The sequence below is a fragment of the Oreochromis aureus genome, linkage group 3, assembly GCF_013358895.1.
Source record: "Oreochromis aureus strain Israel breed Guangdong linkage group 3, ZZ_aureus, whole genome shotgun sequence".
NCBI lineage: Eukaryota > Metazoa > Chordata > Actinopteri > Cichliformes > Cichlidae > Oreochromis > Oreochromis aureus.
The window spans coordinates 98,681,544-98,696,786 of NC_052944.1; the positions used below are offsets into that span (position 1 = coordinate 98,681,544).

The 15,243-nt window shown below is 42.1% G+C and overlaps 2 protein-coding genes across 4 annotated transcripts; both read left to right on the forward strand.

The window, feature by feature from the left end:
* The first annotated feature begins 3,444 nt into the window (after nt 1-3,444).
* Nucleotides 3,445-5,830, forward strand: LOC120438557. 3 transcript variants are annotated; one of them, XM_039608957.1, is made up of 4 exons: nt 3,445-3,712; nt 3,933-4,056; nt 4,285-4,359; nt 4,714-5,830. In XM_039608957.1, the coding sequence occupies exons 3-4, from the start codon at nt 4,294-4,296 to the stop codon at nt 5,485-5,487; spliced, it is 840 nt and encodes a 279-aa protein (XP_039464891.1). In that variant the 5' UTR covers nt 3,445-3,712; nt 3,933-4,056; nt 4,285-4,293; the 3' UTR covers nt 5,488-5,830. The 3 variants fall into 3 exon arrangements, with proteins under 3 accessions (XP_039464891.1, XP_039464890.1, XP_039464889.1); XM_039608956.1 differs by having other exon boundaries at nt 3,933-4,359; XM_039608955.1 differs by lacking the exon at nt 3,445-3,712 and having other exon boundaries at nt 3,913-4,359.
* Nucleotides 5,831-6,807: 977 nt separating this feature from the next.
* LOC120438554 (C-type mannose receptor 2-like) lies at nt 6,808-14,453 on the forward strand. The gene is made up of 6 exons (XM_039608952.1): nt 6,808-6,853; nt 8,005-8,060; nt 8,193-8,567; nt 9,103-9,453; nt 13,239-13,330; nt 13,432-14,453. Exons 1-6 carry the CDS (start codon nt 6,837-6,839, stop codon nt 13,576-13,578), a joined length of 1,038 nt encoding a protein of 345 aa, XP_039464886.1. The 5' UTR covers nt 6,808-6,836; the 3' UTR covers nt 13,579-14,453.
* Nucleotides 14,454-15,243: the final 790 nt, after the last annotated feature.

The following is a 15,243-nucleotide window of genomic DNA, read 5'->3' on the forward strand; positions in this document are numbered from 1 at the left end:
GGCAGAGTCGTCAGAGAACTTCTGTAGGTGGCAGCGTGGGGAGTTGATGGAGAAGTCTGCAGTGTAGAGGGTGAAGAGGAACGGTGCCAGCACAGTTCCCTGTGGGGCCCCTGTACTGCAGACCAGCGTATCAGAGACACAGCCCTGTGACCTCACATACTGTGGACGTTCTGTGAGGTAGTCCAGTATCCACTGGGACATATGGTGGTCCACTCCCGATAGCTCCAGCTTGTCTCTCAGAAGTCGTGGCTGGATGGTGTTAAAAGCACTGGAGAAATCAAAGAACATGATCCTCACAGTGCTTCCAGGCTTCTCCAGGTGAGTCAGAGCTCGGTGCAGGAGGTAGATAATGGCGTCCTCCACCCCGATGCCAGGCTGGTAAGCAAACTGCAGCGGATCCAATGAAGACCTCACCAGGGGGCGCAGATGGTTTAGAACCAACCTCTCGAGGGTCTTCATCAGATGCGATGTCAGGGCTACCGACCTGTAGCTGCTGAGGTCCTTGGGATGGGAGGTCTTTGGTACCGGTACCACACAGGAGGTCTTCCACAGCTGTGGTACTTTCCCTAGTGACAGGCTCAGGTTGAACACATATCCTAGGATGCTACACAGTTCATCTGCGCAGCACCTCAGGAGCCTGGAGCTGATGCCATCTGGACCTGCAACCTTACGCAATCTTGCCTTCATATATTGTCTTCAGCTTCACCTGCACAACAGCTGTCGTGCCCAGGTAGGTGTCCCCAAAAGAATTGGTTTGCCCTGCGTCAGGAGCACACGCTGGGCTCTCCAAATCACAGACAAACAGTATTCCCCATTTTTGATTTTTAGTTCACAAACACTTCTTAGAACGACCAACTAATCCTGAAACTTTGGAGGTTTTAGCTCTCTGTACAGGTAAGTTACAGGAGGATAAAAATAATTATCAGGCAAAATGTCGTTCGTTTGTTAAAATAATCCCGTCCGATACCACGTGAGAACAATAAATATATAATTTTCTATTGTCACCCTAAAACTGAATGGTAATGTAACGACACTCATTTTTCACTTTTTCACAAAACTAAAACATCACTACTGCCACGCCTAATCGCCTGTAATGGAGGCGGAGTAAACTGAATTTGCGCTCCATGCCCAGCGAATGCTCACGACGCACGGGAACACACTTTGTCAGTGATACCAAACTTGACACAACACTCATCCTGCCACAGTTTGTTCCCCGGTTCAAATCACGGACAAACAGTATCCCACAGCTGTTTATGTTTTAGGCCCACTTTGCGCAGAGAGACCTTTTTGAAAAATGCATTGATAGCAGTGTTGAATATTCTTACACAGTAAGAAAGAAAGAAACAAAACCAACTATACGTAAAATAATTAAAGATGTTTTGTTTTTCTGTGATTTAAAAGAGATACAGATTACAAGAGATTACAACACAGTTTGGTTTTCATGAGGCAGTTTCTCAAAAGAGAAGTAAAAGGAAGTGAAAGAGCTGCTGCTGCTATTAAAAATATCTTTCATTAGTAAGAATCATTTCAACACTTGTTCATGACCCATCATTTTGAATTCAGAAGCTGTGAAGAAGTGCTGATGAAGCAGAACATGAAGAAACTCTGAAAGTGAAGGCAGTGACTCTCTGAAAGGCCGTTAAACATGACACTCTCACACATGCTCAGCAGTTTTCCTCACAGCATCCAACAGTTACAGTTTCTCAGCAGATGTCAAGTTAATTCTCTGTGAAGCCATTTATTTCTTTAAAAGTCTGAACATTGTACACATTTCACAGCAGTCAGTGTGTAAACAGTTGGAACCTGAAAGTCCACCAGGAGTTTCTCTTTCTTTACAACATTAAAGATCCGGATGAGTTAAACTCTGATGTTGCTGTGTCCTCTGAAGAAATGAGTTTAATCTGAACCCAACTCGTTTCTTCAAATGTTGAGAGGTTTTGTTAAAACTCATCATTCACTTCCTGACTCCACCAAACAGCTGCTGAGATGACAACGACACAGGTCAAGAAATGTCATCATCTCAGAGTTCCTCACCTGCTTCCATCATGTCCATCACAAAGATCCCAGTAGAAGCTGAATGCATGAAAGTCAATTTGTAAAGTAAAATGAAAACTGAAGGCTCTGCCTCCCATTCTACTTGTGAAGATGATGTCAGATTTTTTCTAAACCTTTAAATGTTACAGTGTTTCAATTTAGTTCAGTTTTATTTAAACAGTGCACCTCAAGGTGTTTTGAACATCACTACTGGGCAGTAATGCAACCTTGGTCTGCTCACCATCATGACCCGACACACAGTCCTGGAGAAGAATTGGAACTCCCGATAATATCGTCCGTGGCTCTTCCCACTGCAGGAAGCAACAGTTTGATACCAGTTATAAATACAAATCAAATCATTAAAAATAATATCAAACTTTCCCTCCTTCATACCAAACTTGTCACTTTCCCTTCAGGAACCTAAAAAGAATCCACATTGACCTGGACTGGTGGGGTAGGTGCTGGGTTCAAACTAGATGGAGGCTAAATGTAGTCTTAAGAAACTGATCAGACACAAATCTTAAAACCAGTCCTTTTGTTTAAACTTGCTTCATGGATTTAGTAGTAATGTGGCAGCTGTGAAAGACAGCACAGAGGCACTAATCATGGCAGCACAGGAACAAGCTCTGAGCACGAGATCCATGGAGGCTGGGGTCTATCACACCAGGTAAGACCCCAGGTGCAGGCTGTGTAAAGATGCCCCTGAGACAATCCAGCACATAACAGCAGGGTGCAAGATGCCAGCAGGCAGAATGATTGCGCTAGGATCCTGTGAGACTTCCAGATACAGAAGGACAAACTGGTGATGGTAACCAGCTGGACATAGTGGTGGCTATAGCTATACCAAGCAGCAGACTTTATATTGTATATCCTGCCATAAATTGTGTATGGTATGATTTATTAAGGTACGATGGAGTGCCTTCTTTCACATTCAGACATGGATTGATCTTGAGCTAGGTGGATGCCGGCCCCCAGTCTGCATATTGCCTGGTTCATAGAGTTCAGAGCTATAATACAGAGTTCCAATGTGGAGAGTCTTCAGTCTGTATCAACCTCAGCACCACCAAAACTGGTCTATTTCAGACACACAGATGTTTAAACCTTTGGTCTGTTAAGCTTGGCCTTCAGCAGGAACCAAAGGCAGTGATAAGCACCCGCTTTACACGTGTAGCTGTACATGTGTCTGCAGCAGAGTCCCTCTGTGCTGGTCCTGGGCTTTCTGTTCAAACTTAAACATTTAGATCCTGAACGACCTTGTGTGTCCTTGCTTGAACGGCCATTTGTATCAGTTAGTGGGACTAAAGGCAAAGGATTATAATGAAATTTATTTTGAATTATTGATAATTATGTGATTCTCAAACCAGAAACCCTGGATGACCAGCCAGATCCGCACACTTCTCAAAGCCGGGATGCTGCCTTCAGGTCGGGCGACTGAGTTCTGTACAGGTCTGCTCAACCCGATCTGAAAGAAGCTAAGACGGACCATAAAAGTAGCATAGAGTCCCACCTGTCCAGCAACAACACACGGGGGGTGTGATTGGGCATACAAGACATCCTAAACCACAGAGGCTGCACTGTGAAAACAGGAAACTTAAGTGCGCCACTGCTGAAGGAGATAAACACTGGAAGTAGAAGTACTGAGCATCTCCATCATAGTCAGCATTGGCAGTGAAAACAGGTACTTTTACAGATATTCAGATAAAAAACAAAAAAAGAAACATTTCAGATTAATATCTCTGAGAAATCAAACTTCACCTTCATTTTTCATTGATATATTTAATCCCCATGTAGCTACTGACAGTCCACACAGTGCTCAAATGTGTTTTTATTCATTAATATACAACAGATTATTTTTTTGAAGTTCATGTTTTGCTCAGTTGATCATCATGTGAATGCAGAGAAGCAGGAAAGGAGGAGGGCTGAAACTGCACGTCAGAGGTGATTTCACAATTGTACTGATGCTGTTGTGTGTATAAAGAACGATCAGCAGCTTTCAGCCAGCCAAACGCCGTCTATACACACGTAAGTATACAACTGCTCACACAGCATCTCTGTTTGCTCTTTATGTTCCTTTAAATTTGGCAAAAAATGACCCTTTTTTACCCATCTTGAGGTAATCGATTAAAAATCATTTCTCGGTCCAGCATGTTGTACAGTGCGTTCCCAGGCAGGTTTTTTGGGGAGGCAGAGAGCATAAAATCTTTATCAGTAGTTCAATTCACAGGTACCTTAATGTGTTTGTGGTTTAAGGAGGAAGAGATGGAGACTATGAAGACTCTGCTGAAGGTTTATCTGCTGCTGCTGATCGGACCTCCCTTCACTCTGGTGATGCTTCATATTCTCTTTTGTGTCCAGTCTGTGTGAAAATGTGCTCTCTGCTGCTTTTCAGTTTTTCACACATTTATTTCATCACGTGGGGTCAAACTTACTTTTTAGCATAAAGTACAAAAACATTCAGAACAATTCAAGTTTAATTAGCTGCACATTTAAAAAAAAACACTAACGATCCGTTTAGTAGCAAAATCATGTCATTTTATTATATCTCAGAAAAAACTGTAAATGTAGACAAAGTAGTAATGCTACAGCAGTTTCAGCTACCACGCACCTTCCTGATTTCAAACTTTTAAAACAGATTTTAAATCTTTCTGTTTACTCATTAATCTTTTAACGTTGATGCAGGAACAATCAGTGGTCCAGTACATCACCGAGCTCCAGGTGTCTCTGGATGAAGCTGAAGAGACGTATCTTAGCAGTCAAGGTTTCATCAAAATTGATGTTGATCTGAACAAAGGAGCTGAAGGAAAATACATCTACCTTTGGTACAAAAAAGGCAGCAGCTCACCAATCACCAGGATTCAGCTTACATTCAATGATGGCATGAGCAGGGGTCTGATCACTGCAGGTTACCAGAAGATTAACAAGAACCTCAATGCCGGAACAAGCGGAGACTACATCTACCTGTGGTACTACAGAGGTAACTCAGAGTACGATGTTCCCATTGTGAACCTTCATGTCTCTATAGAAGCAAGAGAGGAAGCCCAGATGTTTGTATTTGGATGGGAGAGACTGGCCTGTGATCTGAACCGGAAAGCTAGAGGAAAATGGATCTACCTGTGGGTGAAGAGGGAGAGACCAACCTACATCTGTGACATCACTGCCAATGCTGACTATGATGGAGATGCTGACTACTTCCAGAACGGCTACATCAGAGTGGATGAAGATACCAACAGAGGTGCAGGAGGATCCTTTGTCTTCATCTGGTACCGTCAGACCACTAACTCTCAAAGAGCCATCACAGATCTGAAGATCTCCACTGATGATATAGACGAGATGTTGTTTCAGTATATGGGCTTTACAAGGGTAACTACTGATCTAAGCAAGGGGGCAGGAGGAAGTTACGTGTACCTGTGGTACAAGAAAGACTCCGGTCTTCCGTTCGGGCGGTCTCTGTGATCGTCAACACAGCAGCTGTGGAGCAGTACAGATATCCCAGGGTCTTCATTAGACAAAAAAAACCTCAACAGTGGGAACAAAGGTAATACGCTGTACCTGACCTTCAGTTCGTTTTAGTAACAGAGCTGGGAATGCTCACTGGGCAGAAACCAAAGAGTCTGTGGTGTTCCTGTTTAACCAGTTTGATTGTTTTTCTTTCCTTTCTGAAATGATGTTCACCCACTGTGATCTCAGATCTTTGACTCCAACAATGATCATTGATCCTACAATCAATCTGTTTGATTAGCTCTGTCTCACTGTATTCTGATGATTGTCTCTGTTTCAATAAAGTCTGTTCAGCATATGAAATATCTTTGTATCATGTGTAAAAGCTCGGTGCGTGTCAAGAGAATCTGAAGAAGTGAGAGAAGAGAGCAGCTCAGCAGGATCACTACATGACTTCATTTAGCAGAAACTTCACTGTGTGGACATCACGAGTTTACTTCTCATTATTCTCTGTGTCAGGGTAACAGGACAGCTAAAGAATGATTCACAGGTACCAGCCCCAGAAACACCGCCCTGAGGCAGCCACCACCCTGAAAGGAAGAGCAGCCAATCACCGATACTCATGAGCATGACAGAACTCTGTATTACTGGAGCTGTTAATGTATGTTTTACTGATATTTTACTTTTTATTAACATGAGTATTATTGGTAGCAGTAGTTGTAGAATTAGCAGTGTCGGGTAATTTCCTATAAAAACCAGTTCAAAAAAGGATGCACGCTAAGAACAGTTACCACATGAACCATTATACACACTCCAATATATCTAATGTTCTAACACATGACAAAAATTCTATTTATTTATTTTTTTTAACTTTATTTTGTACTTTTCCAAATTTATGGTACATGCAAACAAAAATATGAAAAAGGAACACAAAAGAAACAAACTAAAAGGTATAAAACACACCTAATCTGTAGGGGAAAGAAAAGAAAGAATAATTATACACCTGTATATAGAGATGGGGCCAGGGAATACCCAGCACTAAGGTGACATTGGATGTCCTGGTGGTTTTTGTCCATAAAACTACTCATCTAAGATTAACACAAAATTATTATTATGTGCTTGATGTGCCTCACCTTTGACCCTGGCTTTTCCCGTCTGACTGCACTAGGACATATTGCCACCTAATAAAATAACACATTGATTCCTGAAATTCCTGTTGGTTTGAAAGTCCCATGCGTTTTGGTCCTGCATCCACCCTGATCATGTATTTCTCTTTCATTCTGCTTCCTCTCACCTGTTTCTCCGTGTCTCCATGGAAAGAGCACTGAAACACCTGAAAGACATCTGTGTAAACGAGGACGTAAATGGAAGACTGGGCTGGGTGAGTGGGACAGATCTCAGTACTCACAGTTCATAAAGACATTCAGCTGCTGAACAGCAAAACATTCAAACATGGGCGATATCTGTGTTTGATGAAGCAAATGAAAGTGTTGCTTCAAGGACAGAGAGCTGATAAAGCTCTGAGGTCAGCAATGGAAATGATGAGATTTGGTTAGACTGACAGATGAAGCTTCATATTCATTTTCCTCCATGTGAAGCTTAGAAGAGAGAAACCACCATCCAGCTGAGCTGCTGTTTATCAACCATTTCATGTTGTTTGTAGCACAGAGTTCCCCAGTGGAGAGTCAGAGTGCTGTGTGGCTGTGATGTGACAGCATCAGGTCACGTTTAAATATTCTTACTGTCATTTTGATTCATGAAGCAGCACAAAATCTGTAAACTCATCTGTAACTATTGTGCTTGTTGCACAAACTCTTTGTCCATGTGTGAAAGCTGCTGTTCCTCTGAGGATTCACTGATTTGACCTTCAGCACACGTCACTGCTGCGTGAGCTGATCTGTTTATAGTGAGCTGAGCTCCCAGCTGTTCATGTTCACTCATATTTACTGTGGAGCCCGTCATCACTGTTGATGATGTCACATCCTGTGTTGAAGGCTCTGAGCCACGGTCAGATGGTAGTGGTGCTGATGGACATTCACACAGAGTTTAGGATGAGTATGTGATTTTAGAACATCAGCTGGTGCTGACACACACTGTGTGTAAATGTGTGTGTGTGATAGGACACACAGCAGCTGTGTGTTTTGAGCAGGTTATAGACGGCTGCCACACTTTTGAAGGCAAATGTAAGTTATGACACGATGTTCAGAGCCAGATGAAAAACTGAAGCCGAGTCCAAATAAAGTGAAACAAAGTGCTGCACTGGACTCTGATCAACAACATGACAGGAGTACCAGGACCACACCTGCTCACTCCCTCATGCTCTCACTGTGTGCTGGATGGAGACAGTGAGCAGTGCTGTGAGCAGACTTTACTGTGGAAGATAAGATGTGAGCTCACAGCTGTGCAGGGAGAGCACACAGTGAGGTTTTGCATACATCAGCATTTCCACTGAAGTGATGAAGCAGCTTTGAATGTGTGTAAATGAGTCTAAGCAGCAAACAGAGATCAGTGAGTGAATCTGCTGACACACAGAATCCAGAGCAGCAGCATCATGGAGAGGATCCTGCTGTGTGTCTGCTGCTTCTCAGGTAAGTCCAGCTCTTTATCGTCTACAACAGCACTTATTACTCAGATCAGTCTCAGCCCCTGATAGGCTCAGAGTCTCAGATAGACTCAGAGTGTCTCTACAAACTGACCCAGTCAAACGTTTTCCCTTTCAGGCTGGTTTGTCTCCACATGCTGTCCCCGTCAGTACCACTATGTTGATGATGCAAAGACTTGGACTGAAGCTCAGAGCTACTGCCAACAGAATCAAACAGACCTGGCCTCCATCGAGAACACTGAAGAAATGAAGCAGCTGAACAGCACAGTTTCATCTGCCGCTCACAGCTCTGAGCTCTGGATCGGTCTGTACAGTCAGATCAGGTGGAGGTGGTCAGATGGGCTCACAGGGAGTGGAGCTGACTACAGGAACTGGGACACTTCTGAATATGAACCAGATTTTTACTCTGGGGTTCAGTTCTGTGTGTCCTCTTTAAAAGGAAAATGGTGGGATTTTCAGTGCAGAGAGAAGCTCCAGTTTATTTGCTACAGAGGTACAAAAAAACCTACATTTGATTTTAAACTTTTAAACTTTAAACTTTGATTTCACTGCATTATTCCAAAGAAACATTTCCATTCCAAAAATGGATTATGTTCAACTAGACGTTGCGTTTTCAGTGGGGGAAACGTTTCATCATCATCATCATCATCATCATCATCATCATCATCATCATCATCAGCTGACTGCGGGTTTCCCAAACCTTATAAACACCTTTGCACAATGGAAAAACTTATACAACGCATAAACAATGGGCTGTGAGGTCAGTTTATGATCATTAATATGCAAACTGTCATGACCATTGACCAGCAATCAAAGACCATTTCATTCAGTTTCAGTCATTGCATAAAAGTACTTTTTAAAAGTTAAGGAAACCTGCAGTCAGCTGAGACTGAAGAAGGCTTTTGGATGATGATGAACCGTTTCTCTCACTGAAAACGTCCAGATGAATACAATCAACTTATTGGATTTCCTTATCTCGATGATTGAGCATGCAACAAGACAACACGTTTCTACGTTTTAACTTTCAGGATCTCAGATGAACCCTGAGTTTGATTTGGTGGATAAAGAAATGAGTTGGTCCGATGCTCGAAGGTACTGCAGGGAGAACTTCTTGGACCTGGCCACTGTCAAGAACCCCGGAGAAAACCAACAAGTCCATGAAAAGGCTCAGAGTAAAAGGGTGTGGATTGGCCTGCACAGAGAGCCACACATTTACTGGTCTGATGGCACAAAGTACTCATTCTCAAACTGGGCCAGTGGGATGAACCCGTTTAGGGGTATGAGTAAGATCTGTGCAGCTCTGACTCGTTCAGGAGAATGGAAGACTTTGTCCTGTGAAACAAGATTACCATTTGTCTGCTACAGCCTCCCTACACCTGGTGAGCTTTCACTGTCTTTCCTTTATGGATCACAAGCAATTTTACACACGGTGTTGTGCAAAAGTCTTGAGCCACCTGTGATTTCTGCATTTTCTGGAGAGAAATGGGAAACAGCTGCAGACTTGACTTAATAAATCGCCCAAAATGGAAATATAGTATATATAAGGTAAACCCTCAGAGAGTTCAAGATCAAGTTATTTTATGCTTGAGTGATTTGCAGGTCAGAATTAGGTGGCTTAACAAACAAACAAAAAGACTTTTCCATGGTGATGTATATTTAAGATAACAAATAGTAGATGAAATGCACTTAAAGCATATGTTACAGGCCTTCTATGGATCCTGTTTTTAAACAGAAAAGCAGAGACGGGAGACATGAGCTGCGTTCGGTCTGCAGGCCTTTCCTTGTCTGAGCTACAGGAGCATTGCCACGGCTTATCACACCCATAGCTCCCTCCCCCTTGTGGCTATGCCACGAAATTACATCTTCACAACTTTAAGTGAAAAGTGCAATACCACAATGAAATAAGGCCTTTTACATCAACAAATGTTTTACAAAAAATTTACTATTGTGAACATCCCCACATTCCTTGCCTACTAACATGTATAGATTGGGGAGTTATAATATACAGGGAAGGTGCCGGGGTGTGCACAGTGAGATGGTGGAATGTGATATGGCACTGGGGGAAAGTAAGGTAACAAGGACTATGGTGGCATGGTGCAGAATGCTGTGTTTGGTGACTCGTGCACTTCAGCACAACTGACTGATGGATGCACACAGAGAGGGCTGGCCAAGGGTGTCATATGTGAAATGCGTAGCAGGCCGTCGTTCTCCAGGAGACCTCCTTAAAACTGATTCATTAGTCGGTGGGGTCACGTTAGGTGTATACTGTGCCCTTTCTAAAAGCGGCAGTATTCCTCCTCTCCAATGTTGTTGTTCTGTTCAGTGCTTTGGTGTCCACCATCTTGTTCCATTCCTGTTTCCCTCAGTGCATTTGTTGCAGTTTGTTCCCCCAATATTGTTGCTTCTGTCCCCTGAGGTGATCCACAGTTGACCTCGGCTGAACTCAACTATTTCCCCTGAGGGTATGGATACAGGTATGAGGAGCATCCCCTCTTGTGGCGATGCCACTCAATTACATTTTCACAACTTTAAGTGAAGCAGCTGTCCGTGTATGTCCTGTCGGGTAAGAAAGCCGACACTCACTGATTCTGATGCGTCGGGTCCTCACTTTGTGTTTACGTCTTCATGCAGAATCCGTGTACCTGCTCTCATTTACATTTTTAGCAATGTGGTGGTTGTCGAAATTTTGTGAGGTTTAACCTGAGATTCTAGCATTTTGGGCAAAATAATTTAATATTTAAAAATCAATTCTGGATTTTAATGAATCGATATCGCGTTATTAAAACTAGAATCGATTGTTATCGGAAAATCGATAATTAAAACCCACCCGTAGTCAGTGTAACCCAAGGTGAAAATGTCCAAATTGTGCCCAATTAGCCATTTTCCTTTCCTGGTGTCATGTGACCTGTTAATGCTACAGGGCCAAGGTGCAAATGGGGAGCAGGTGTGTTGAATTTGGTGTTATTGCTCTCATAGGCTGTGTCCCAATTCAGGGTCTGCAGCCTTAAAGGCCGCATTTTAAGGCCGATTACGTCACAGCGGCGCGACGAAGGCTGTCCCAATTCAAAGGCTGCTCGAAATGCAGCCCTCAAATGTGTCCTTCATTTCCCTGAATTTTAAGGATGTGGCGGTGTAGACTTTGTGGCCCAACATATCCCAGAATGCATAGCACGGCGGTGGGTGTGGATAATTTTGCTGTAAAAAAAAAAAAAAAAAAACAGCAGAAGAGGGGCGTCCGAAGAGTAAACTTTTAAAAGTAAGTACTGAATATGATGTCACTTATTTATGTGCAAATGTTAATTAACGAAGAACATTAAAACATTAATGTTGGCCACATGTCGGCAAAGTTATGTGACATTAGCGATGTTTGTACTAACTTGGTTTTAAAGCCTTTACTTTAAAATATACGCCGTTCAATATGATTTCATGAATATTTAAAGTAGCACTGAGAGAAATGTAGTAATGCCAACATATTAAAAGAACAATATTTGTCTCTTATATATAATACATTTATATATACAGTGTCAAAGGAACCTGTCTTTGAGTGAAGATTTAAGGTGACAGGAAATATAAATAAATGCAGCTTGAAACTTTACTGAAGCTCAGTATTTGAAACAGAGTTCATTCACTGCTGTAATAACTAATAATGATTGAAATAATAACTTTAATATTGGCCAATTATATTTACACTACCAATGTAAGATGACTTTAGTCTCATGAACAACATAAACTAATTGTTATTTACTAGCTAATCTTAAAATGACTGTTCAGTACAGAAATGAAGCCCAACAATCATGTTTCACAGTCCCGTGGTCTCAGCCTCAGATACTCATCAAATCAAAGCTCATGTAGAAACAAACAAACAAATGAACAAAAGATTTTCTCCTTCATTTCTGTCAAATAAAGCTGTATGAAACGTTTCCAGCTGTTAGTGTCATGGTTGCTAGGCAACCTGGGCAGTGCCATGAAGGCAAGACCGTCCCATTTCACAAGCCTCGCACTTCCGGCCTTAGCGGTCTTTGAGTATGCGGCCCTTTCTGGACCGTTAAGGCTGCAGACCCTGAATTGGGATACAGCCATACTCTCTCATACTGGTCACTGGAAGTCTAACATGGCGCATTATGGCAAAAAATTCTCTGAGGGTCTGAAAAAAAGAATTGTTCCTCTACATAAAGATGGCCTAGGCTGAAAGAATATTGCAAACACTTTGAACCTGAGCTGCAGCACAGTGGTCAACACCATACAACAGTTTAACAGGGCAGGTTCCACTCAGAACAAACCTTGCCACGGTCGACCAAAGAAGTTGAGTGCAATTGCTCAGTGTCATATCCAGAGTTTGTCTTTTGAAAATAGATGTATGAATGCGTGGGGGGTCAGCCTCTTGGTGCTCAGACCATACGCCACACACTGCATCACTTGGCTGTTATCCCAGAAGGAAGCTTCGTGTGAAGATAATGCAAAAGAAAACCCACAAACAGTTTGCTGCAGACAAGCAGACGAAGGACATGGATTAGCTGTGGTCTGATAAGATCAAGATAAACTTATTTGGCTCTGATGGTGTCAAGAATGTGTGGCAGCAACCAGGTGAGGAGTACAAAGATAAGTGTGTCTTACCTACAGTCAAGCATGGTGGTGGGAGTGCTGGTGGCACTGGGAGCTACAGTTAATCGAGGTAACCACCAATGCCAATATGTAGTGTGACAAACTGAAGTAGATGAAGCAGATCATGATCCCCTCCCTTCAGAAACTGGGCCACAGGGCAGTATTCCAAATGATAACAACCCCAAACACACCTCCAAAAGTTAGTGTGGGACAAAGACCATGTTTGTGTGAGACAATGTTAAGGATGAGAGGAAGCTTAAAAACACATCTACACAACAGTCAGACACACTGCAATTAATTTTAATAAAGTTTTTAACAATGCATTCTAAAAAGGAGCTCGTCTTTTTGTCAGCCTCGTTTTGTGCGAGAGACTTGTTCATTTCTCTAAACTACATCAAATTAAAATGTGGGACCTTGTCTGGACCTGTGTGATATGGAGAATGAGGGCTAAACATGCTCTGCAGTCCCACCTAGAGCATTCGCTGCTCCCTGCAATCACAGCAGTAGCAGTGATGGTTTAAATGATGGTGGCTTCATTTAGCTTCTGTTTCTGTGTCTGCAGTAAAGAGGCAGGTAGTGAAGCTCACAGTACATGTGGAGGACCCTCCTGTGGATCTGAATGACTCTGCTGTGAAAGCAGAACTGCTGACAAGGGCAAGTTCCCACAGTCCACCTTTACACTCACACCGTTTATATGTATATCAATTTCCTGATTTTGAATGAAAAGAAAAGACATTGTGGCTGCTGTCTGACAGGTGAAGGAGCAGCTGAAGAAGAAAGGAGTGGGTGGAGTCAGTGTGAGGTGGAGAGTGCAGCCGTATGGGAAGCTCTTGGCTGGAGATGGAAGAAGAAAGAAGACTCTGAGAGAAAAAGAAAAATGTTTCAAAAGCTTTTCTGCTTGAATCATGTGACAGCCAATTAAACTTTATTATCCACACGTCATTCTCCCAGCTGTGTCTGAGCACAGATGTGGGCTAACATCTGTTTTTAGGCTCTTCTGTCACAGTGTTTGTGGGCGTGGCCTCTTCTTTGGCTTTCATAGAGATAAATGCAGACGTGTTTGTGAGCTACAGGTTTCTGCTGACACATGTTCACTTTTGGAAATCAGAGGGACAAACATGCTCTCCAACAGCTGGTCACCCCAGTCACCATGGAAACAACCACAGGAAATACAGCAGGCTGAAACTGTCTTGGTCCTGGCTCTTTGAGTTTCTGGACTTTGTGTTTATTATTAAATATTTTCTATGTGATTATTAGTTTGCTGATTGTTTGTATTTCATCTTCGTGTTATTCCCCAGTGTTTCAGTCTGGAGGGTTTATTTCCAGTTACTGTTGATGTTGCTTTATTTTATTCTTTCACTGTTTCCCGTCTCATCCTCCTGTGATAAGTTCCTTCATGCGTCTGTACTTGTACTGTCATGTACTTATGGTTCGCCCTTCCTTTTTTATTTTTTTGTCATTGTTTTAAATCACATGACAGAAACCAGCGACGGCCAAATAAAGCTTTATGAAGTATTGAAGCTCGTATTTAAAAAACGGTTCATTACTCAAAGCTTTCTAACACAATTCTCTTTTGTGGCATCCAGTGGACAAAATGCAAGGAGCAGCTTGAATCTACAAATTAAAATGAGCTGCTTCATTATGATTGTCTACTCTGCAGAGCTAAGTTGGCAGCTTCTATTCAATATCATGTTACAGTTGTGATATCGGGCTACTGTTTATGTTTTCTGATTAATAAATAATTATGATGAATGAACCATACTTGTTCAAACATGTGCTCTCGTGTAGTCTCCCTTTGCTTTTGATTTCCTGACATTTATAAACATACCAGATACATGCATCATGTATAAAATAAACAACACACTCATAAACTAGGTTGGGAGTGTATTTGTTCCGCGAGATCCATCCTTCCAAGTAGTTACATAACTAGTCAATGAACAGATACATTTATATTTAATATAACTTACTTACAGTGTATTTTTTTATTTAGTTTTGACCTGGGTATAGAATTGCTAAAAAAAAAAAAAAAAAAAAAAGTCAAATAAAAACGTAACACACATAATGTGTTTGTCCACCACAGATTCTTCAGCATCCTTCTCATTCTCAGAAGCCTTAGGAGCTCCTGTGCAATCACACACTGTCCCAGTAGCTCACAAACATACATGCAGGGGTCCTACACTGACAATACCAGACCCAATAACTTTGTAACTTTGTGCCTCCAGATGCTACAGAGCTATTCAGACTGATGGATTGCCTAAAACTAGAAGAACCTCATCTATTCCCCTATTACTTTTAATTATAATATTCACATGTGTTTACTTAAATGGAGCATCAGGGCTTAAAGCCAATCAGGTCAAAGCCAATATAATCATAACAAAGCTCCTTTTCCATGCATCTAGTTAGGGGAGCAAAGAGTAACATCTGTTCACTGTTTAAGATCACACAAGACAGCGATAACTTCCCAGTCAGCAACAACATTGAACTGTGTACACTAGACCCCCTCTATGAGTACAGAAACCACCAACATATGTTGAGATTTCTGTGATTCCAAATTGGAAGTGTACATG